At 35.4% G+C, this 26460-nt stretch overlaps 2 protein-coding genes across 2 annotated transcripts in view; one reads left to right on the forward strand and one right to left on the reverse strand.

Moving 5' to 3' along the window:
• The first annotated feature begins 568 nt into the window (after positions 1–568).
• On the forward strand, positions 569–22282 carry LOC135086874 (uncharacterized). The gene is made up of 5 exons (XM_063981700.1): positions 569–671; positions 5121–5355; positions 7592–7741; positions 12921–13052; positions 22088–22282. Exons 2-5 carry the CDS (start codon positions 5122–5124, stop codon positions 22169–22171), a joined length of 600 nt encoding a protein of 199 aa, XP_063837770.1. The 5' UTR covers positions 569–671; position 5121; the 3' UTR covers positions 22172–22282.
• Positions 22270–26460, reverse strand: part of LOC135087070 (ubiquitin carboxyl-terminal hydrolase 38) — a 45672-nt gene continuing 41481 nt past the window's right edge. Inside the window, exon 14 of the mRNA XM_063981914.1 lies at positions 22270–25849. Within this exon, the coding sequence (XP_063837984.1) occupies positions 25438–25849 (412 nt within the window). The 3' untranslated portion in view covers positions 22270–25437. The remainder of the gene's footprint in view (positions 25850–26460) is intronic.

Genomic DNA, 26460 nt, shown 5'->3' on the forward strand with positions numbered 1-26460 from the left:
TGCGTTGGAGAATTATCGAGGGTACGAACTCGCACCGGACAGCTGTATGTCTGCGGTTTGTGGCACCGACATCATGTTAAACTTCGTTAGTTTGCAAATGTTTGTGATGTTTGTGTCAATCCACGCCATCCACCAACAGAACCAAAAAGAGTTTTAAGTATTTTCTTCAAAATTACTTACCAGATTTTATGTACTAGATACCTGAAGAAAGAAAGGAAAACCCTAAATAATAAAATAAACCCCTGTTCTATATAAATATACGTACGTAGGGGGCAGATGAAGCTAAATAGGTGCCATTGACCACCGTGGTGGTAAACGCCACCTCTTCTATTTTTGTCAACCACTACTAAGGTGGCAAGCTCGAAGGGGGTAGATGGGAAGGAAAAAGTCCTACATATCATGGCTGTTTGTCTAGCCAAGAAAAAGGCGTCAACGACTTGTGTCAAATGTTCAAAGAACAAAAATTGTTAAACCAAATCGATATGCGAAATGAGTCGCAACACACAGACGCGCATGTCGTATGTTGGGCAACAGTGGATTTTGAAGAAGTTGTCCACAGACACATGCGGTAACTGCCAAGGCTCTATGACGTAACTCGTGAAAGTATCCGTTCGGCGCGCGCGTATAGTCGCGTGCGCCATAGCACCCAACCGCACGCCGCTCGACCCACAGTGAGTACCTTTGCATTTGCGAATTTGTTTACTTTAATTAAATTATTATGCGTAATGCCAATTTTTTTATAAGTTATCGGTGTACTAATAGCGTTAAAAAAGTGTTAAACGTAACGGCTAAGATATTTCTTAAAGTAAAACGGTTGATAATATAGAGATAGAGCTGTTGAGATTGCGCACAAAACAACAGGGTTACTTTTTGCAAAATAAATACTTATTAAATTGTTTAAAGTAAGTGTATAAAATTGTCTTTATGTAAGCCCAGTACTGCTACCATTTCAACCATCAAATCAATTTGAGTAAAAATTTTGCACTCGCGCTCGCTGCAACTTTTTAAATATTTCCTGTGTGATGGCTAAGGAAATAAAACATGCACTATAGTTCCCTATATTGCATATTTTATTTCCTTTTTAAAGTTGACAGGCCATTTTTACCATTTAATTATAATTTTCACAAAGTGCCTCAATCGCTTTCCCAAGCAACTATTTTCTTCATCATGAATCAAGGCATCTTGATAAATTGGAAGTATCGTATCGCTACTTGGTGATTTATTATTTAATTTTAACAAATGATGGGCTTTCATAAGTTAATTATTGGAAAAGTATTGCAAGTGTCTAAGTGCGTGGCATGTAGAGATTTTAATCAAAATTCCCAATTTCGCCGAAAAATCCAGTGAAATCAGTGAAAAGAGCTTTAACAATATTGCTGGAGTGTTCGAGGAACTCAATATCCCTGTATCCTTATAAAATAATTAGAGTAGGCGCACACCGTTGATTTTTAGTTGGCCGATAGTATCTAGTAAATTGTATGAAGAATCGGCCAAATCGAATCGGCGTACTGTGCTACCATACTCATGCCCATACTGATCAACTGCCCGACTAAACTATCGGCCGACGAAAAATCAACGGTGTGCGCCTACTCTTAATCATCTTTATAACAAATACTAGTGGCCGCCCGCGACTTCGTACGCGTGGATCCCGTTTTACCACCTTAGGGATTGAATTTTGCAAAATCCCGCCTTAGTAAGAACCTTCGCTCTAAATGGAACCCCCATGCAAACTTTGAGACTTGTAGTTTCTGAGATTTCGTGATGAGCGTGTGCGGGTGTTTGGCGGAAGGTTAGACAAACTTCGTGGGTGTATAAGTAAGGTCATTTTAAGAATACTAGTTCGCCCATTTGAACCTAAGTGAGCTACTTTTTTTGATAGATAGGTATATTTTTATTTGATTTTTTCTTAAATACCTAAAAACTAATAATTTTTTTTTAGTTTTTAATTAGAAGCAGTTTTTAGGTCAAATGTTGGAAAAATTAAATAAAAACAATAATTACCATAGACACCCACGAAGTTTGTCTAACCTTCCGCCAAACACCCTGCATAAATTTCGGTATTCCTTTAAATAAATTATATCCAATAGCGGTAACATTAACGGTTTCAGTTAATCAAAATTATTTGATTATTTGAATCGGTGGGTCGAATACTATATACTTATCGGTTCAAGGGTTTTGTTTTGGTCATGCGGTTTGCAAAATTTAGCGATAGTTAATGAAATACCTGCCCACTCAAAATAACCACAAATCGGCCCGTTAGCAGACGAGGTAAACCAAAAATAAATTAATTTATAATCTACAAAAGAAATAGTAATCGATTTTAGAATGGTTGATAAAGCTTTATATTCACTAGGGATAAATGCTCCGCAATACCTGCCATTCAACACTCAAGAAGCTGATGTCTTACAACGTCTGACGTTATACCATCTTGATAGTTCACCAAGCGAACTCTCCACGACATATTAGATATGTACTCATTACTCGTAGTTACGTAGGTACACTTGTATTGAGCAGCGATGTTGCTACAATTGAATTAACTGTAGCCTACGGACTGCTCTAGGTGGTTACAGGTGACCTCGCATAGTCTATCGATCCCTAGGGATTCAGAGTATAACGCCATGCCTATATAACCATAAATATAGTTTGCTTCATTATTATTGGAAGTGGTAATTACTTTAGTCAAAAGACGTCTTGATCTCAAGTGAATACGAGGCTTGGATTTATTGTAAAAAATACTAAAAAAATAAAGTTAAAAAACATCACAAATCATCCTAATTCCTGCTCATGATTCCACGCGACCGCCATGAAGTAAAGCCACAACTCCAGAAACAGCGTTAGACCTACGATAAATATTGTTATAACGATCGACGACACCTTCTTCACGAGGCATGTAGAATCGATGAAAAAGCAAGACATAGGCGCAGCAATTGCAGCTATGATCAGCAAGATGCACAGTATGAATATAGTTATAACTCCTGCAGATACCGCGCCGGCAGACTTCGAGCTCACTCCGATAAACAACATCGCATTTGCCACCAGCAACATAAGAGACGTCAGCCCAATTGTCAACAAAACCACTTTCTTTATATCCTCGTTGAGCTGGTCCTTCTTCATAAAGTGGACTAATATAGTTTCTTCGGCGATACCGTACAGTATTATACCAGCAATACCCACGCCACCCGATGCCAGCCCGAACAGCGAAATTAGATAAGTTCCGTGCTTTGGAGGGAATATTCCGAAACACCTTCTCACTTCTGGCATGTCCATTTTGCAAATTGCGTGGTATTTCTTTGATAAAATTGGTAATTTCTGTAACAAATTGTAAACCTCACATGACGTCTAAATCGAGATGAATGACGCGTGTCAGGCAAAGAGAATAATAAATCATTTCACTTCGTGACATGTTTGTGATAAATAGTTGTTAAATACCTAGTACTCTAGTCAATGGTTTCTTATACCTACGAGTACGAGTATTAAGGACTGATATAACTTAAAAAATAGAATTGTCTAAGGTGCAGGGAGTCATGAAGGGTCATGGGTTCGATTCTCACCTTAGGCAATTCGATCTTTTCTCGTTCATATCAGCGACCCTTTCAAGTTATGAAAAAAATTGTTTGAGATGTAACTCATAAATACTCAAAATAATAGTAGCAGCAAGTAGCAGTAGGTACTTGTACTAAGCAGTTAGGTACTCGCTGAAAAGTTATACACAAGTATACAATTACTTAATATTATCCACGCAAGCGAAACCGCAGGAGAGCTTTTGCTGAATAGTAACCCAGGCCAGAACATTCCTACAGAACTTGACTACAGAATTATTAATCTAGAGGTCTTGGAAAACAACTATTTTATAGCCTGACCAGGAACATAAAAACCCTCGCCATGTTGCGGAAAACTAATGGTACTAATTTCTTTTAATGGCAACAGTAACTGAAAACTTCATTATAATGTCACCTTGCATGTCAGTTTATTGCTGTCATAGTGTAAACAAACTTTATTTTAAATGTGCGCAATTGATTTTGTGAATAAATTGCTAAAATCTTTTTATAGTCGTGAAAGAAAAGTGGTTCACAATGTGTTAAAGTATTTGTCGAAGAGAAATACTAAGGGTTCGGACAATATTTTCATTGAATAATGTTTCCGACAAAGGTTGTCAAATTGACTGACATGTTTATCGTATAGTACAGTCAACTATGAAAATTAGCTGTGGTTTGTTTCAACTACCTATTTTAAAGTTTTTTGTCACTTTTTAAGTGTTGAATTTTATGGAATTGGGAAAGAAGTACCGAGTTTGAAGCGTTCTTAGCAGACATTGCAGTTGAATATTCAAGTTCTGAATTTTATTATTGATGAATAATAAAATAAATCCTACTAGCTCGATTGATGGTTTCATTTAATTTATTTAAACCAGGTTACCTATAATAATATTTTTTCGTTAATTTATGAAAATATCAAATTAGCCCGTAATTCTGAATCCTGATACATAAAGTTAGCCTATTAATTTAACACAGGTACGACTGTACTCAGTGTTGCACTATCAAATACAATTGACGCGCCTCTATGCCAGGGTTTTTATGTTCCAGCCCCCCTAGACAAAACGCACTTTTTGATCGAATCGAAAATCGAATCCGTCAAAACTCCATACAAAAAAGGGGCTTTTCGACCACTTTGCGACTGGTTTGCGATTATAATTTGCACTTTGTCTAGACCCACTGGTCAGGCTATAAGATCGATGCACTCAAATGTCTACTCTTAGATTCTGATTCATCGATTTTTTAGGATTGAAGGTGACTTAATTGAATGAAATCAGAAGCAAACTAAAACTCTTATCTTGAAGCATCTTTGTAACGTAACTTTCAGTTCGTCCGAAATAGTTAATTTGAATTAGCGTAGTAGCGTAGCGAATTAATTAGCATTAAAAATGGCGTAGAGATCAGTCTAACAGTTCGGTACCTACTGTAACCACTACGCCATAAGCGGTCATATCTTTAAATCTCCAGTATCATAGGCCTTATAATTTCAATCTCTGAATTAGTGAAATATATAGATTAGAATACTACTTTCGGCCGTTACTATACATATGTTATGTATGTATAACTTTTGTCTTCAATGCTTTCCAGAATGGCTATCTCAGCTCTAGTCATCCTCCTTCTGGCTGCAGGCGTGCTGTCTGCGCCGACAGATGAACCGATACGGGTAGACCTGCCAGTCTACGACCAGCCGGGAGAACAATCGTATCAGCTAGCGGAACCTTTACAGCCGGAAAATTATGGGGGCTACCAAGGAAAAGCCCAGTATAGTCTGGAACTCTTTGGAAATAAGCAGGCTACTGGAGCACTAAAACCTGAGGTTCCGGTGAGTAAGAAAGTACCTACTAACTTTTGAAAAATTACACGTGGCTTGACTCTGTAACGTTTGGCCAAGTATGAAAAGGTTTCCTCTCCTAATATAGGATCACAGAATAGATAACACAAAACACGATACTCCTACAAAGGTAAGTTAACTTTCAACAAGTAGGTAAAAGCCTAATATCGACTTTATCACATTTCAATACAACATACGCATTATCCCTGTTTCATTGGCTAAGCAATATAAAAACCTATAATCAGTGAATAAGATCCTAATTTGGTTTGACACTGAAGATACTCAGTGACTTTGCTGTACCTACCTACATATATTCGTAGGATGTCTGAAGGACGTTCTATATAGGTATGCCACCTGCCCCAAATTTTCCGAGAGGCTACGCAAATAACTAACAACTTGACATACCATTGCATCCCACACGCTATCTAGTTCGCTTCAATAGACAACGACAATTTAAATACAGGGTGACTTTGCAAACAGTTGCCAAATTTTAGGAGCGACTCACGTCGCTCGTCTACAGTCTACACCACGGTTGTTGCACGGTCCCATAACACTCTGTGAATTTTTCATCCCTAAAATTATTTATTTTATTTAAGTTCATCCGTTAGTAGGTATCTCACGACGTGTATTGTACAGTACCTCTAGTAGGAAAAACTTTCGAGTTCGTTTCGTTGCGTATTCAAAGTGTCATCGAAAAATTTTGTATGAAAAATTAAACAGCGCCCCCTATATTATAGCCGCCCTAGGGGGCGCTGTTTAATTTTTCATACAAAATTTTTCGATGACACTTTGAATACGCAACGAAACGAACTCGAAAGTTTTTCCTACTAGAGGTACAGGTCTTTACTGATTAATTACCTACTATCTATTAAACTGCCAAAAGAGAGGTCAAGGACTCTCCACATTTAATAAACTGTAGGTGTTCGTAACTGAAGATAGTTAAATACCTACTTGCATACATTGTAACATTGAGCAGACCAAAGCTTGTGTTTGACAACAACTCTACTTAAATAATTATTAGTTTTTACTAATCGCGGCCCGCGGTTTCCAAATAAGATTACTTAGCATGTTTTGGTGTAAAATGGAGAATTTAAAATTAGAAATAGGATAGGTAAGGTAAGACACAAACGATTATTACCTACTTATTCGAGGTCAAGGACTTCCAGTGATTTCTTGTGTAAAATCATGTGAACTTTTAACCTAACAATAGAAACATTCTGTCAATCATTCCGTTAAGGCGTACACATACGAGAGAATCAGGAGGTAGTACTTTTTAGTCCGTCAATTATATTAGTAAACAGTATCGAATAATGTACACAGAGGACTGAAAGTCCCCGTACAATCGCACAATGTGTGCGTTGAGTCCGTGTAGGTTTTCCATTCGTCCGGATTTCCCTGGAATTATCCTGGTTTAAAAGGTCGTCCAAGGAGCGTCGGGGCGGGGTTTCTTGCTGTTTGGGTTTAAACATTTTAAATTTTAGGCCGATGCCTCTGCGGACCACAGGCCATATAAGTAAATGTTAACTTTAAACAAATACAAGCGGGATAATTGTTTTAAAAGAAACAATATTTACAATAATCGCGCGCAATCAATCATTCGATTGCACAAACCGGTTTTGCGGGCGTCGAGACACTCTTTACGAATATTACACATTAACACAATATTACTTTACCATTACTACACACACACCTATACAAACAGTTTTATCTTTTTATTAGTATTCTTTTCATTAGTATTCTTAACAAACGTAGTCTTATCATCCTTACCGATTTACCGCTTTTTGTATTTATCTGTGCACTAATATTACTATTTATGTATGTTTATCTAGACAATTTTATGCAGCTTAGTATTTTATTTATTTTACCAATGGTCCGTGACCCTCACTCGGCATGGGGCACACTGAAAACCAGCGCCGTGGCCTTCGTCACCGTGGGCCACGGCATATGCTGAGTGGGGTCCCGTTGCAGTGGGCATCTTGTTGGTGGATGGGTGGCACTGCTCAGTTTACTCTTGTTTTTATTTTTTCTTCTTCCATTATTATGTGCCACTGTCATGTCTATGTAATTGCCTGTATTTGTGTGATGTCCATTGTAATAAATGTGTCTTTCTTTCTTTCTTTCTTTTCTTTCAATATTTTGCTTTTAGCTAGATAAAGCTGCACTTTTGAATCTAACATCACAGAACAATAATAAGTACTCTAATCCTAAAGCATGCTATTTTCCATAGCCAGGGACTGTGAACGAGCAAGCCAGAGACGGCTGGTTTGCCGCGCCGGTGACCACGATTGAGGGGGCCCTGCTGGAGACCGAGGGTCTTGGCAGTAAGAAGCTTTCCATCAAGGACAATCTTCACCAAGTCGTTGCGGGAGTCTTTCAAGTGAGTATAGCCCAGAGCGGTTCATTTGTTTCTGCTGAAATGTTCTCTAAATAAACCGACAAGTATTAGAGGTGTTTATTGATTAACGCCACATAATGTTGTCTAGTACCCGTAGTACAAGCTTTGCTTAGTTTGGGACTAGAGACGCAGTGTAAAAATGTCCAATGATATTTATTTTATTATTATTATGAATACTAAGCAGTAGGAAATACTGTAGTTATTTTTTTGTTTTCGACACTTATGCGTTGTACTCTATTTTCACCAAAGACCCAGAAACTTCTTGTCTTCCGATCGATTTGTTTTATTTCGAAGTTATTTATGAGGATAGGTCTTTATTAAGAAAAATACTTAATTGTGTGGATCCCCACACAATATAAAGTCGATTAAGTTGAGTACTTTCTACGTAGATGAACTAACGATACCAAGTAAAGTATAAAATATTCAGGGCATAGTAAAATTAATAGCCCTTAAGCACTCTATCGAGTGCACTCGATATAAGTACTACGGTTATTTAAACATCCGATAAATTAATAACATCAATTTAAATTAACCGTCGCGCCAACATATTAGCCACTATTTTACGCCTCTGTGTCGGCCATATTTCGATAGAATGGTTCTAACTTCTAACGGATTCAATAAAACAGATAAGTATAACCAAAAAGGTAGGGTAAGTGCGCTAGTTTTCGTCCAATTATCGGAGTTGCCAACTTTGTGATGCGAAATGAATATCTTAAAATACCCTTACTCATATGTATCATATGTCATTTCAGTCCTTATATAGTCTACTTTACGTTAATATTATATGACAATAAGTAAATACCACGGATTTTTTTATAAAAAATATTTTATGCAAAAGAGGCGATTTCACTAGTTTTCGTCCAAAAAAATCAGTTTTCGTCCTAGTGTACGCTAGTTTACGACCACTGTGTAGAAAAAAGGGTGCAGTTGAATTATTAACTTAAAACCAATTCTACAATACAGTAACTATGGATTGTGGTATATCATTTGAAAGGTAATTTTGTTAGCTTTCAAATGATATCAAAAAGATTTAAATAAGTTTCTTACCTAAATTTAGGAAAATATTGCAATAGGTCGAAGGACAAATGGACGAAAACTAATCTACAGGAATAGCTAATTTTGGTTTTCGTCCACCCCAGTGCTTGCTCATGACGTCATGGACGAAAACACAACAACGTTTAAAGCTGTTTTTTGTTTTCGTCCACATCTTTTTAACGGTTTTTATGGGTTTATCACTGTTAAAAAGTGGACGTAAACTAAAATGTTTAATGTAATAGCAATAAAGATCATATTGGAAGAAAAAACATTGTATTTTGTAGGTCCATTGAAGTAAACTGATTATTAAAAATATTAACTAGGTGTCAGGGTTTCCGTCCACGTGGACGAAAACCAAAATCTTGCAAAATTGTTATGCTAGTATTAGTCCACTTAATTATCTAAGATTTCTATACATAAACTTTAATAAACCCTTAAAATAGTGTTTATTATGCTAATAATAATTAGACATACGTGCCAAAAACATTACGTAAAGTAGCTAAAACAGTAATTTTAAACATACCATGAAAGTTCCCTACCAGCACGTTTTTTTTCTAACTTGACGACGTTTTCCATTCACCTGTGTGCAGCAGCAACTTCCGTAGATTTTTTTGGAGTTATTACTTGTCATATTACATTTTCATGCAGGCAGAACTGTTACTTAGATATTATAGCTTGTAACAAATCCAAACTTGCACGGAAAGTTAGGTTTGTATTCTAATTTTCCGTATTTGTTTGTGGCAAGTCGGTCAAATGGACGAAAACAGGAGCTGGACGGAAAACCGGCGCAATTACCCTAAGTAAAGTAGGTAGGTGTGTTAACTTTATGCAATAACTTTAGGTTTTCATAGGTACCTAAGTAGGTATAAAAATGTTTTTATTAAATGTCGTACTTAGGAAAAATAAAGTTTTCTTCCCAGACGACATCCAATTTAACTAATATCTTGCTATGGATCTCTAATAAGACTATGGTATACCTAAAATCATGCTCTTAGTGCGTTGCGTACCTACCCAATTCAATTTACCTACGAAGATTACATCTACCTACGGAGTGTAGCTGTACCGTTTAGTGCAGTACTGGCAAACTATTGATACAATTAATCTGTGGTAATAATGTGAACTTTCCCATAATCAATGATAGTAATATTAATTTAATTACTAGTCCTTTGAGATTAAAGAGGTCCTACTCCTACCTACTTACTTAAATCTGTTTCTGCGTCACAGATAAGCAGTCCGTATTAGACGAAGATTTTTTAAACTTATTATTGTCCAGTAAAGTTATATTGCTTCTAAAACTAAGTTAAAGCTACTAACTAAACACACTTTCTTTATAATTCCAGCTTTGAGATTTTCCCTTCCGCTCTGATTTCCAAGTTGATAACACAATATTTGTGTTACACGGTAAATACTTACAAAGGGACTTTGAATCGCCACATAGCGCATTTTCTATTTTATTGCGCTAACTTTTTGCCAGTAAAGGATTTATGATACAGAAAAGAATTTCGTAACTAAGTAGGTACCTACTTAAGTGCAATCTATACTAATATTATAAATGCGAAAGTAACTCTGTCTGTCCGTCTGTCTTGCTTTCACGCCTAAACCACTAAACCGATTTTGATGAAATTTGGCATAGAGATAGTTTGAGTCCCGAGAAAGGACTTAAGATAGTTTTTATTCCGGTTTTTTAAATAGGGACGCGCGCGATAGAGTTTTTCTGTGACAGACAAAATTCCACGCGGACGAAGCCGCGGACGGAAAGCTAGTAGTAAAATAAATAAGTGGCGCTAGTAGGTTCTTTTAAATGTATCTTCAAAAACTAAACAGTTTAAATTCAAAAGGCATTCTCTACCAATTAACGTTTGGCTCAAACAGCTCATGTCAGCACCTTAACCGCGGTCTACATACACAATAGGTACACATCCTATACCAACCTATACCTAGGTATATGACTGGCATTATCCGTATGCGTGTCTCTGACGCGTGTAATGATGTCCGAGGCGTAGTGTTGTGGTAAATCAGCATCAATGGATAATACCGAACGGTTCAATAGTAATTAAAAATCTCATTAGTTCGTTCGTTCGTTTCAGGCGAAAGACGTGCACTGCTGGACAAAGGCCTCCCCCCAGGATTTTCACAAAGACCGGTCCTGCGCCGCTCGCGTCCAGGCAACTCCTCTCAAAAATCTCTTTAAATTTTATTTTTTGCAAGTAGGCTTTTTTAACTAAACTAAAGGCGCTTTTTTTAACATTTTCAGTAAGGTATAACATTGTATTAAAACGAGATTTTAAAACAAAAACGTACTATACTTAGTGTAGGTTTATGATACGTTACATGCACAGACCGAATGCCGACCCCGATTAATGAGAGTCATGTAGGTAATCGACTAGTTAATAAATAATTACATCGAACGCTCAAAATATAGAATTCACAAACGATCGGCCGTTTATTAATAATGCTATCTGGAATATCGAAAACTGACTGACTAGGTACAGTCAGCGTCAAGTAGGCAGTTCGTGACACCCAAAGTGGCCAAAAGTCGATAATACAACCTTTATTCCAATTATAACAAAGACGTGTTACGAACTTGTCTACTTTAAGTGTTTCGAACTCCTCCTATGTTCTTCTGATTAATTTCGTTGCGGGTCCAATGACAGTTTAACTTTCCCCCGGGACAAACTTGACCTTCGTTGGTTGGGTTTTTGTGATGGCGGCCAAGCTGTAGATCCTGGCTACACAGGAGTTGCAGTGGTGGGAACGAGAGGTGGGAATAGTCCCGTTACTTTGAGTGTCACGTACTATTTGACGCTGACTTACATCAAATGATTAACATGTATAGCTACACCGGTTATGATTTCTTTACAGGGATTCGTTTTTGAGCTAGTAAAACTACTTATACCTATCTATTATAGGGACCTTATAACAGGTTCTTAGTCTTGAAATAATCTCCCCCCTCTCACTATTTTTCACAAAAACACGAGTAAAATACCCGGTTCATTATATCGGTATGACCCGATCGTATCGAAAATGATACAGCGTGCCAACCCTAGCTAGGGTTTATCTATCTAAACTAGGGGATGAGGTGTAAGGAATAATTGAGTCCTAAACACTGAAGCACTGTAATCAGGGACTGATTACTATCCACTTGACTGATGGTTCAACTAACCTGTAGAATATTCATAGACTATGAGGTCTCACAGTGCGCATGAACGCACAGGGTGACATACGAAACAATCACAGAGCTCTATTCAACGCTGTGCTTTCGATTTACTCCTTCACTTAAGTAAGCATCGTTTGTGAATACGGGCGAGTGTCGCTGAATAAAACATTTCATATTCAAAACGTTACTGCAGCAAAAACGGATGACTATAAATTCCGGATGACTGTAAATTAGGACTCAAATCTTTTTAAAATAAATAAATAAATAAAATAATTTAGGGCGCAATTAGACTCCAATGCTACTTATTTAGTGGAATAGGACAACTTCTATCCGCCTAGCTCGAAACAACCTGGAGTTTTTTTAATAAGAGAATGAAACACCCCGGGGCAGTTTGTTTTTAGGGTCTAGCGCAAGTCAGTGCTATAGTGCTGACCTGGCCGAAGGCTGAATTTTATGAAACTGCATTACTTACCACTTGCATTAATATAGTAATATCTTATAATGAAGTTAGAAATCAGTCATTGGAAAATATGTTAACAGAGACATAGGTACTTTACTTAGGCCCGATTCGACCAAACTGACCAAACTTTTATCCGAGAATAACTCCTGGTATTGACTCTTTGACAATTAGTATGGGAATTAAGTAAGTCGAAACTGACGATTTATTCTGAGATTAATTACTCTTGTTTGGTCGAATCCACCCGTTAACTATGTACTTTTAATTTACTTGATCAGTTATAAATAGTCTTGTTTCCTCTTTGCGTCATTTCGGACGCACGATTTTGAATAAAAAACAACACAAAATTTCTCATTGTATCGGTTTTTACAATGGTTTTTACTGGCTTCTTCAAAAATACCTTCACGTGGCCATTGAAGTAATAGTACGTACTTAGTCTACATTATTTACTCAATTCACGTGGCAGCATTCAAAATCGTGGCTCTATTTCAACTAAGTATTTTTATTTTCAGCCGAAGCCCATCGTGGATACCATAAAGGAGGAAGAAAAATACGGCAACCACGGCGACAAATTTTACAACGCTGGTCGAGCTGTAGTTGGCGGGGCAGAAAATATCTCCAACTTTATCAATTCAGCTATAGAGGTGGGTTAATCAAGCTTTAAAAGGCTGTCTGCTGGTGTCCTTTTATTTTTTATAAGATCTGCTTGATTACTTTTACCCCCTGCGATGGCTAAGTCAGTATAACTAGGTACGTAGGTACCAGGGATGTTATGGATATCCGTAACCGTAACCGAAACTTTCGGATATCCGAAATAAAAAAATATCCGAAACCGTAACCGATTCAAAAGTTTCGGATAGTTTCGGATGTAGGCAGTTTAAATTGTTTTTTGTATAGCATTAATGTAAAGGCATAACAGCCTGATTTACCTTTATAATGCCATCTAGTACCTATAAATTTTTATTTTTTTATTACTTTTTATTTGATGTAAAGTGTGCGGCCATGAATTAATCGTGTTGGACAACTATTGCAAATTGCATTCTAAAGCAGATATCCGTAACCGTAACCGAAACCGGTATAATATTAATCCTATATCCGTAACCGTATCCATAACCGAAACTACATATCCATAACATCCCTAGTAGGTACAACTGTTGCACGGCTTCTAAAAATTCCCGAATGAAAATACAAAAATAAAAGTTTGATAAGAAAAAGGAAGTAAAGAAATGGTAACGTAATTAGTCTAGGGGCAGACCACCGACTTTTAGTTGGCCGATAGTTTGGTCGGGTTGTTAATCAGTATGGAATTGGACACGTACTTAAGTAGGGGAAAGTAGTACGAGATGAAAAATATGTATTTTACAGCGATTCCCGCTTAAGGGGATTAAGCGGGAATCGCTGTAAAATACATATTTTTCAAGGTAAACCAAAAAAAAAGACGATTACTACTAGTATATTTATCTATCCAACTTTCCTTAAACTCAAAACCTGAAATTAATTGAGGTTTCATTAAAATATTTCATTTTTTGCAAAACCTTACAAAGTGATCATCTTGTACACCCCTGTGGGTAAGATGATCCCCCAGGTAGGGGTAAGATGATCCCTATGATTCTGTTCTATGATCTATTCTTTTCTGGTTATATTCCTTTCGGAGTACCTAATTATGCGAACAAATCGTTAAAAAGTTAGAAAAGAAAAACATTTACGAATTAAATAACGAAAATAACTGATTCTTTCTTAGTACCTGCTAAAAAGCGTTTAAATAATTGAAACGCTTTTTGGCTGGAGCTGTGTTGAATATATCACAAATAAATTCACCTGCTTCATCACCCTCTACCCCAGCACATGCTTTATGGCCCCATTTTCCACATGCATAACATTTTATCCATCCTTCACCCTTGGTATCGCTTGAAAACTTTTCTGTTCAGTACAGCCACTCAGTATCATCTCCTTCAGACTCAGGTGAGTTATATGAAGTTCTCTTTCTTTTATTTCACTTCCCTTTACCTACTCCATTAACTTTTTTGTTTTAATTCCCAGGGATCATCTCGTACATTTAGGAAGGGATCATCTTGACCCAAGTCCCACTTTTTGTTAAATATTTGCTAAAACAATCTACAAGTACGCGGCTACGTTTTTATGGCCAAAATATTAAAATTAAACATACTTAATAGAAAGCCTAACGACAACAGTAATTACATTTAACATTGTAATGACGTTAGTGGTTTCAGCACAATCGCGAAAGATCATCTTACCCCAGGGGATCAACTCGTACTACTTTCCCCTATGAGAGTGCGCACCGATTTGGTATCGGCCGATTCTTCATACAAATTAGTATCGGGCCCAACTAAAAGTCGGTGGTCTGCGCCTAGGCTTAGGCCTAGATTATCTGCGGACGAGTTCCGAAGAAATTAAATTTTTTCTTCAGTTGTACTATTGTTTTTCAGAGGAAATTAATATACTCAACATCAAATAAACCGCACCTTCCGCGACGCGAACTTTAAACATTTTCTTCTGACACAATCATGGTGTCCCAACAATATTGGTGTTATTTGAAAGCCAAATAAATTTTAATATCCTTAAAGAAAAACACATTTAATTTCTTATTAAATGATTAACATATCCTACCTACCATAAATGTGACTTGAAAAAAGACCTCACTTTGGACTCACCTCTGGGATCAATAAAATTAGACCAAATTTTATGGTTATAAAACCAAATTCAAATAAATTAAACACGAGCTTGAAAAAATCCATTGGGAAAATTCACTTAACTGTATCCAAAACATAAACGAAAACTATAATAAATTTGACAAAATTATGAAAAAATTTTTAGATAAATGCATACCCTGTAAACTGTACAAAATTAATTGTAACTCTAAAGTAAAATACCTAACAACTGGATTAAAAACTTCATGCCGTTTTAAAAGATTCTTAAGGATATTGATAGCCAAATCCAAAAGCAATAATTTGAAAAATTACTTTAAAAAATACTGCAAAACATTAAAAAGGGCCGTTAACACGTCAAAGAAAATCTGTAATAAGCGTCAATTCGAAAATTCTCAAAATAAAATCAAGTGCATGTGGAAAATAATAAATATTGAAACAAATAAAAATCCACGAAAAAATAAAAATATACAACTCAAAGCCAAAAACGAAGACTTAGTTTGTGACCCCACCAAGCTAGCTAATACATTCAATTCTTTTTTTGCTGATATTGGCAGCTCACAGAAGAAATTAAATACTAAAATAAGTCCACTTTCAGTTAACACTATAGAAAACACATTCTTCTTGAGCCAAACTAATCCTAACGAAATATACACTATATTACGTAACCTAAAAAATAAAACGTCCTTTGGCATAGATGAAATACCTCCCACCTTAATAAAAACCTGTGCTCATCTATTAACAACCCCATACACCATGTTAATAAACCAGTCCTTCTCAGAGGGTATTTTTCCGGATGCCCTGAAGATATCCATAATTAAGCCAATCTACAAAAAAGGGGACTCCAAAGATATAAATAATTACAGACCTATAGCATTGTTACCGACTTCAGCTAAGATATTTGAAACCGCTATGGTAAAGCGTTTATACACCTTTTATGAAAAATTTAATGTCCTTCACGAAAACCAACACGGTTTCAGAAAAAACCGCTCCACGACTTTGGCTATCTACAAATACGTTAGGAATGTCTTGGATGAAATAAATAGCAGAAAATATGCAGTGGGCCTCCTACTCGACATGAGTAAAGCCTACGATAGGGTTAACTATGAAATTCTTTTGGATAAACTATACCAAACAGGCATAAGAGGAATGACTCACAACTGGTTCAGATCTTATCTTAAAGATCGCTACCAATACGTAGAGATTGAAAATACAAACTACGAAACAGGGAAAATCACACACACTAGATCAGACATAGTCCCTATCACTGGCTCTATCCCACAAGGTAGCGTCTTGGGATGTTTGTTGTTTTTGATATATATAAATAATCTCCCAAATATATTAGACGACCACTGTGTAATTTTTGCTGATGACGTTTCTGTTTTAATGCCTTGCTCTAACATAACTGAACTGGAAGTTAAACTAAACTCGACATTGGACAAAATTGTAAACTGGCTTGAAGTGCATAATTTGCAACTTAACTTAAATAAAACTAAAATTATTCAATTTAAACCCTACCAAAAAACTGCATTACAAATATCATATCAGTACAAAAACACAAAATTGGAAACCGTGAACTCTGCCACCCTGTTAGGAATAGACTTGGATACCCATTTGAATTGGAAGCAGCATATCCAAAGGCTGTCGAACAAAATGTCCTCTTTTGTATATGCACTCCAACACCTAAAGAGAGTCACCGATCTTAAGACTGCATTGACAGCATACTACGCATACGCGCACTCGAGACTGTCGTACGGTGTAATTATATGGGGAAATTCCTGCGAAGTAGAAAGAGTTTTTATACTGCAAAAGAAATGCATTAGAATTTTAACCAATATAGACCAGATGGAATCCTGTAGACCACATTTTGTCAGGCTTCAAATACTAACCCTTACGTCTATTTATATCCTCGAGTCCTGTAAATTTGTCAAAAAGCATGCTAACTTGTATTCACCGGAAAAAGGAACTAAAAGAAACAATAGAAATTTGAACAAGCTTAAAGTACCCTTCTCAAAGTTAAAATTGTTTTCATCTGGTCCCCATAGCATGCTTATAAAAATATACAACCACCTACCTAATAAATTGAAAAATTTAGAATCCTTCACGCTTTTTAATAAAAATCTAAAAATCTTCCTAATTAATAAATGTTATTTTTTTTTTTTTTTTTTTTTTTTTTTTATTTGCTTAAAACATGGTGATATACATATATTATGTGGATAGATAATAATAATAACTGTGCTCATGTTTTACCTTACTATAAATGGCATGCAAATATTTACAATTTAATAATAATGTTAATGATGAAGATTAATTATTAATGTCAAAAAAAATACAATTTCCAATTAAAATAATATGATGTCAAAAATAATTAGTCAAAATTTCTTATTACAATGTCTCATATTAAGAAAGTCCTTTACCCTATAAAAATTCATGTCACTTAGCCATATTATAAGCGACCTTTTGAATCTTGCATTTGGTAGGTTTTTGATATGGTTCGGGATACAATTGTATATCTTAACACACATGGCATCACACTGATCAAGATAATGTTTAAGTTTAGGTAAGCTATCATATACTAGATGACTAGGATCTCTAACATTGAAGTTTACAACATCTTTTCGCTTTTTGAATAAATTAATATTATTTCTCACAAACAAAGCTACCTCAAGGATGTACAGACAAGGTAGGGGCAATATTTGTAGCTTTCTAAAGACAGGCTCACAGGATTGACGAGGGGACATACCACAAATTGCCCTTACGCATTTTTTTTGCGCTTTAAATAATAAATTCATGTCAGTAGAATTTCCCCAAACCAAAAGTCCATACCTCAGAATTGAGCCGACATATCCATGATATGCTGCAAGACAAGCATTCAAGGTAGATGTGTAGCGCAGTCTTCTCAGAACAAATACATAACGGTTTAATTTATCCCGTAATGCTCCTATTTGTTGCTTCCAGCCACAGTTATCATCTATGATAACGCCCAAAAATTTAGTACTATCTGCTTCTTGAATGTCTATATCATTATAATGTATATTAAGTTTTTGTTTAGTCTGTCTATTTGTCCCAAATTGTATAAAATTAGTTTTGTTTAAATTTACTGTTAAATTGTTATCATTTAGCCATGTTATTATTTTGTCAATTGTACCATTTATGTCAGTTTCATGTTCCTCAGACTTTTTTGTGGACGGGATTACTACCGAAACATCATCTGCAAAAAGTGTACATCTATGATTTGTTACGTCAGGAAGGTCGTTTATGTAAAGTATAAAAAGTAGAGGTCCCAAAACACTACCTTGCGGAACACCGCATGCATTCTCTAAAAACTGTGATCTATTATTTATTACAATGTTATTTTTATCTAAGCTAGTGATTTCAACTGCCTGCTTTCTATTCCGCAAGTAAGATTCTAACCAACTTCGAGCCAATCCCCGCACTCCCATGTTTTCCAATTTAAGAAGCAGTAGGTCGTGGGAAACAAAATCAAAAGCTCGTGTCATATCAAAAAATACCGTTGTTGTGGGTATTCCAGCATTTATATTCCTGTTTATTTCACGCAACAGATGAAACATGGCAAGAGTTGTAGACCTATTTGCCTGGAATCCAAATTGCTCATTCTTTAGTATGCCAAATTTGGAGATATAGCTAAGCAATCTGACTTTCATGGCCTTCTCAAAGATTTTTGACAAAACCGGCACTAGTGTTATAGGACGATAGTTTTCTAGCAATGATTTTTCTCCTTTTTTATAAATAGGCCTAACAATCGACAATTTTAACAATTCAGGAAAGCAACCAGTCTCAAAAGATAAATTTATCAGATGAGTGAGTGGCATAGCAAGTTCATCGTTGCAATGTTTAATTACTTTTGTAGAGATTCCATCATAACCAGTTGCATTTGTATTACTAAGAGATTTGATTATAGTTTTTATTTCGCTAACTGTGTATGGTTCCAGGAATATACTATTATTTAAACGAATTTTATTTGTGTTTTTAAGTGTCTTCTTTTCATTTGTTAATTTTATTAAGTAATTGTTAAACTCATCGGCTATTCGAATTGGATTTTTAATTGTTTTGTTATTTATTGTTATATTGTCAATTATAATGTCATTTGATAATTGGTTAGTTTCATTTTTAATAATTTTCCATGTTATTTTACATTTGTTTTTAGCTTTATTTATTAGCTTCTGATTGTATATTTTTTGAGACAGACTAAAGCATTTACGAAGCAGTTTTGAATAGATTCTATATTGTTGCTTTTTGTTTGTTGATTTAGATTTATAGTATTCATATCTTAATTTTCTTTTAGTTTGGCAACTTTTTCTTAGTCCTTTGGTTATCCAAGATGGTTTTTTATATTTGCAGATTAATTTAACTTTTTTCATTGGAAAACTTAAATCATACATGGTTTTCAGAATGCCATGAAATGATAGCATTGCTTTATCCATATCAGTCATATTTACAATATCAGAGAATGATAGACATTTCAAGTGATCTCTAAATTTATTTAAATTTTCAAAACTATAGTCTCTCATATTTATATAACATAGGACTGGTTTTTCGTGCTTATATTGTACTGGTATATGCAACATTTGTGATGTATTATGGTCAGATAGATACAAATGATGTAATTCAGCAGAGGCGTCGTCAATATTGCTAATTAAGTGGTCAATACAGGATTTTAGCCTGGTTGGTTCAGTTATGTGTAATGTCAAATTATAATTTTTAACTATGTCGATAAGATATTTAGTACTATTTGATAATTTACAAGTATCGATATTTAAATCTCCGGCTAGTATTATCTTGGTCCTAGGATTTTTAATATATTTATGTAAAATGTCATCTAAGCATACCAAAAAAGAATTTACGTTTGAATCTGGGGTTCTATATAAACAAATAATATAAATATTGTATCCTAAAAGTTTAATACCACAACACTCAAAGGTTTTATCTTGTGATATTTGTTTGATATCAGTTATCTCATTAAACTTAAGTCCCTTTCTAATCATTATACATACACCTCCTCTATTTTTACCACTTTTCCTACAATACGCCGATGCAATGTTATAACCAGTTAGGTTTAAACAGCTTTCACTGCCAACCCTCACAAAAGTTTCAGAGAAGCACATAATGTCAGGTTTTTTGCCTGTTTCATTCAACTCTGTTAAAGCTACTTCTAATATATCCCGCTTTGAGAAAAATCCCGCAATGTTCTGATGTAGCAATTTAAGAAAGGAATGTCCGTTAGTCTCGAAAAAAATTCTCAACCCTTTTTTCTCCCTCTGTGGATGGACTCTTGTTTCGGTTGTCAAGATATATATAATTGTCTAGCATATTATATTTGGAAATTTTAGCTATCAATACATTCAGATCAGTAAAAATAGTTTTGTAACAGTGATTCTTTAAGATGCCCTGTGATCCAGTGAACATATCAGAAGTATATTTTAGGTGTCTATTTGAGTCTAAAATGTAAGCATATTCATATTTCGTATTATCTAAGTACAGTAACCTATTAAACATCTCAATTCGCTGATTGAACAAATTAAATATAATTATAATTTGCAAGAATTTCTAAGTGATAAATTCAATGATAGTGATGGGTAATTCGATATATTATTTTATATTTAATAATGTTGTTATAAAATTGTAATGTTGTAATTGAAATAAGTTGTAATTATACAGATCTCTAATATTATTATTTAAATTATAATACTTATTAGATTTAATCTCATGTTGCAATACCCTAGCAGGGTCCATGTTTTGGGTCTATGTCCTATGTAAGAACTTTTATATACCAACATTGGAGCAATAAAGAATTTGAATTTGAATTTGAATTTGACACATTTTTGGGGAAAAAAAATTTCCTTTAATGAAATGAAGTTTAGAACTAGGCTTTTAAATGATGCCAATATTGGTGGGAAGTGGGGATGCATACGTTTGAAAATGCTTGTCGCGGGAGGTGCGATTTATTTGATGTCGAGTGTAGAAAAATATTTCGGGTGTTAGAACGGGGTGGAGGGTGCTATGGTTACCAAACCCAGCCCCTCCTTTGCCCTGACTGGGGTTAAATACAATAAACTGACTATTCTGCAGTTTGCTGATGTCATTGAGAAATTACATTTTTTTTCGAGTTGTAATGCAGAGCTTTTCATGAAGTTTAAATATTGCTCTCTTTTATTTGTCTCTAATCTAGATTACTATTATCCAACTAGCTATTGTCTATTATTATTTCTTGAACTTAAACAATTTTTTTAGAAAGTTCTACCTAATAAGTGTACCTACCTATGTTTAAGTAGTCTTGTGCCCGTTTTCACTATCAATCCCTAATTTTTAGGTAGCCCCTATGATAACAAAATACCTGTTATTTGTTACCATAGGGATCACTTAAAAAGGGATTAATTTAATCTTTAATTTAATTTAATTTAAACTCTTTTTTGCAGTGTTCATACTATGTAGGTAGTTGCTATTTAAGTAGCCATAAGATAAAAATAATACAGAATACATAGGCTTGTGATACCTTTTTAGAATCTCAATTAAATTAACCAAGGAAGCTTTTAAGGTAATGGGCCCGATGGTCTTCTTACATTTTTTTTACACGATGGCTGATCAAAAGTGCATGACAAAGAATTAATTTTTCCTTCTCTGCAATTTCTTAAAATTTTCATACTTTTAAACTAGTTTGTTGAACTTTAATCTTTTCTTTTAATAGCCCTACTATCCCTTGTGATAAGGAAAAAAAACTAGATTTAAAAATCTTGAAAACGGTGATATTTTTACTGGGGTCTAAATTGAACGTTAGGGAGACCATGGCGAGGCCTTTCGATGGTTACAGGGTTATCCATTGTTTTTGGGACACCCTGTATAAGTGCTTAGACCCTCTTTTTATTACTTTTATTTCAGCCCGCATAGGGTTGTCGGTTTTTTATTGCTAACTAGGTGCTGTGTGTGTTATGTAGGCATAGTAATACAACTGAACTGGTGTTAGCGGCTTAAGTTAATTGTGTTTTTTCGCTCAGGTTCCGCAATCCATCATCAGAAAGATCGCCAGAGCTGCATCCGAAAAATTAAATAACTTTGGAGGAAGACTTATTGGCTTATAATAGTGTATCTAAGTGTAAATGTTAAGTTAGCTTTAAGTTGGATATAGCGGTGTGTATTCATATAACCTAACCAGAAATGCCAAAATAAAAAACAAGACTTTGATTTTCAAATCTTTATTTCTTTTATTAAACCAAAAACCGATTTACAATCTCTGATCATCTAATTTATAAATGAAAGTGTTACAATATGTCAGTAAAGGGGCAGGAAATAGGCCCCGAGTGAGATATTCCTACTTATTCTAATGTTAACATGACTGAATACCTAGATCTTAACATTAAATGCTTTAGAGTTTAGAATATTTACACAAAAGACATAACGCGAAACAATTGTATAACGTACATATAAACATAGTAAATATATTTCATTCATATCATTACAATTAATATGAAATTATGAGAAGATTTCAAAATCTGTTTGGTGTTTAACATAACAGATTTGAAGCTGGGCAATTCCATGGGCAATAAGATTACGAGAGAGTGAAATTAAGTCTTTTAAAATAAATCACTTTGGGAAGATACGACAAGCCATAGACAGCGCGCTAAGTTCTGTGCCTGTAAGCAACTAATCAGCCTCCTGCAAAGGTAATCCCGAATACCTATATTTGTTCACTCTAAATTGGTCATAATAATAAAAACCTTTAATAACTTCAAATTTCATTATCGTCTGTTTGTATTATAATGATACGCTAACTGGATCTAGAAGCATATTTCAGCCACTTAAAGATTTGGTCTTAATTAAAACACGCGTTGGCTAATTCTAGTTGTTACGCGAACTAAACAATAGAACGCGCGTCGAGTTGTTGAGTAGGTTTTGTCGCAGCCTGTAGCACAGTCTGGGTAAATTTTAAAACAATGTGAGAGCCATTTCACATTTTAATTAAAAATTGGTTTATTTAAACTACACTTTGGTATATTTTAGCATGAAGTTTAGTCAAATAATGGCAAGAATGGACTCTTGACCAGATTAATTTCATTTGATCGAAAACAGGGTTATGTTAAAATTTTTATAAAATAAAATTAATTAACGGTACTCAAATTGATTAAAGATATAAGTCAGGTGTGAAAGTAGGAAAGAATAGAACTAAGATCACGACAGCGGATTTTTTACTATAAAATTAAATAAAAATAGTTTTAAGGTAATCAAAAGATAAAATGTCTTACTATCGGTGGTTGCATGCGGTTACCTACAGAATCCCGTAATCTAAACCTTGAATTCATCAACAATTTTACATGGAAAAATCACAACGCGGGCGGAAAATATACGAAGTATGTATGTATATTAATAATAAAAATAATTAAGGAGATTGCCCGATCCTAAACGCCTAAACGACATGGAAGATCTTACATAATGTATCATTTAAATATAAAAATATCAAGGGAGAATTTTATTATTTGATGTGTAAGTTACTATTAATATGAAATTTCAAAAAGGTAGAAACCACCCGCAGTTGAATGTTGCAGTCTTATTTCTAAATAATAATAAAATGTACACTTTATCGCTATACAGGGTGTTAGGTAATCTGTTTAGCACTTTTTTTGCATTTCTGCGTGCACATAAAAGTATCCGGCGGACTGACTACTGAGCAGTACAAAAGGCTCGCCCTCGTCTCGACGGACAACTTTCGTGTGGCACAGAAATAACAACCGATGCACTAATTAATTACAGTGAAAAGATCTCTACGAGATCTCAGTTTATTTACACAAAATGAACAAAGTATAATAATAATAAAGAACTCTATATTTGTTTAAAATTAAAATCTGTATAAACAAAAATATTTATTACGGCATTGTAACTGTCGACCCATGCGTACTTTTCTTTGAAACAGTCGAGAAAAGTTCGAAGTTTTGGATGACTTTCCACGAGGTCGCAATTTATATTATCTAATGTGGAAAAATATATGAATAAGGGCTGATTTTTCAATCGTCAGTTAACTGAAAAATAAGCTTGTCATTTTGACATAATTATTTCATTATCTTCAGTTAGTTTATCCGACGATTGAAAAATCAGCCCTAAAACAAGGAAAATTTAAACTCGAGGAGCAACGGTCATTTATATTTACATAAAAAAGGACAGTCAGAGAACGTTATTTTACTACTGCGTGTGATAGGCTTTTTTTTATAAATAAGTGATTACCTCTATAAAATCGGAATATTTAGATTATCTGGGATATATTTCTGGCTTTGACACCTGGAAGGTCACATCAGTTGTTAGAGAAGACATCAAGTAACACAGTTTAGATAGATCTACTATGGCTCACGTAATAGACGTAGGAATAATATGAGGGATAAAAGTAAATCGAATCCCATTCCATACATCGTACAATATATCATTTTGAGGTTTTATATTCATGATTTAGGGAATATGTTGTAGTTTTTAATGTACGTATTCATTATTGTTGCCGCATAGATATAAAGTATATTTATTAAATAAGTTTACTTTAAGGGTTTGTCACAATATAAAGTATACATACCTATATATTTACAATCCATTTCTGCAAAAAAGAAATAAGGTTTTTTGAAATAAAATAATAATAATTAAATTGCATAAACTTAATTAAAGTACAAGATCTCATAACGCCAGGGTATGGGACCTCGCTAAATTAGGTAAAAATCAACAAGTAAATATAATCATATTGCCACTCACTGAGATAAGTTAACTATATTTAACTCAATTGCGAGTCAAAATAGTTCATAATATTATAAAGAAAATTCATATGATGTTAAAAACATTTATATCAAAGGTACCACGTATAAGACGATTTTTATTCAAAAAGTGACACGAATGTTTAAATATAATTGATTATTATAAGGTATTATTATTAATACATCGAAGTAAACATTTATTCTCTACTATATGGATATACTTGTTAAATACTTCAATCTTAGAACAACTAGCTACGACACATTTCAGTGCTAAATATCAATGTGTTAAATGGCTTAAAATATTTAAGTCTCCATAAAATATGACAACCATCGAAACATCGAAAAAGAAGTATTACATATTTTAAACGAAGGTACACTGCCTATTGATTATAATCTAAAACATCAATGAGATATAATATTCTAACCAGCTTCTTAAACCTTCACTCATGAAATCATTCCGGATCAGTAGCTTCGCTCTCGATTATAAATACGACAATAATATCATTGATAAATACGTTGACGTGCGTGTCACTTTTTGAAATAAGAACGGGTTCGACTTATTCCATCTCGGGCTTGACGTAGTCCAAAACCGTGAAGTCTAGGAATCGGTCGGACCTTAATTGTCATTGGCGCCCCAGGCGCACCTTGCGGATCGTCTCGACGTAGGACTTGTTGTATGACATGACGGCCTCCTGGTACTTGGGGGGGAGTTCCTCCATGGAGGGGGCGGTGCCTTCCTCGACGTCGTTGCGGCGGTAGAACAGGATGTAGGGGGTCTTGGAGCGGTTGGAGTTGCTCAGCTCTCTCTCCTCGGAGTGCGAGACGACGTCATCGTTGTACAGATGCCACTGCTCCTTGTCTTTAGCGAGGGTGTAGTAGTGGCCGGAGTCGAGCGTGGTGCCGGCGTGGATGACGGCGGCGTAGAGCACGTACCCGGCGTGGTCGGCCTGCGTGCGCACGGTCGGCAGCGCCACCGTGTGGTTGTGGAACATCGTGTGCATCAGCTTGGTCTGCACCTGCAGCTTCGCGTCGAACCTGTGGGAGGACCTGGTTTAGGACATAATCCTGAAACATCTGGACTGGCGACTGAGCTTGCGTTGGACCAGCTGGCTGCAGCTTCAAATCTCGATAGGGTGAAGAGTGCCAGCGATTATAGCCCCAGTCGTGGATATGCAGTGTAAGTTTCGGTGTAGGGAATTAGGATGACAGTAAGAACAGATTTTTAATCAAATTAAGAGTTCAGACGCAATGGACTGGATCAAAGTGTAAACAAAGGTCGTTCAGCAGATGACTCCAATGAGCAATAATTCGAAGATTGCACCGCTGCAATCAACTGATTTACTCGAGTGCCTTGGGTGGTTATAGTGTTGGTGCGAATGCAAGCTGCAGGGGCAAGCACGTGGCCGCGCGGGCAGGCGTTATCGCGCCGATAGATAAATTATAGCAGTCACAGGACGCCGGGGGACCCTCAGTGTCCATTACGAGCAATTCTCTTGACACACAGATGTGTGTCCGATTTAAATCGAGTGACGACAAGAAAATCGCTTCAACTCGTTGCAGCGTATGCGGCGAAATACGATCTACCTATTTGCGTATCGTCTAGGCACTGGACAAAAGGAAACTACTATAAAGTCAAATTGATGAGC

The sequence above is a fragment of the Ostrinia nubilalis genome, chromosome Z, assembly GCF_963855985.1.
Source record: "Ostrinia nubilalis chromosome Z, ilOstNubi1.1, whole genome shotgun sequence".
NCBI classification, from domain to species: Eukaryota; Metazoa; Arthropoda; class Insecta; order Lepidoptera; family Crambidae; genus Ostrinia; species Ostrinia nubilalis.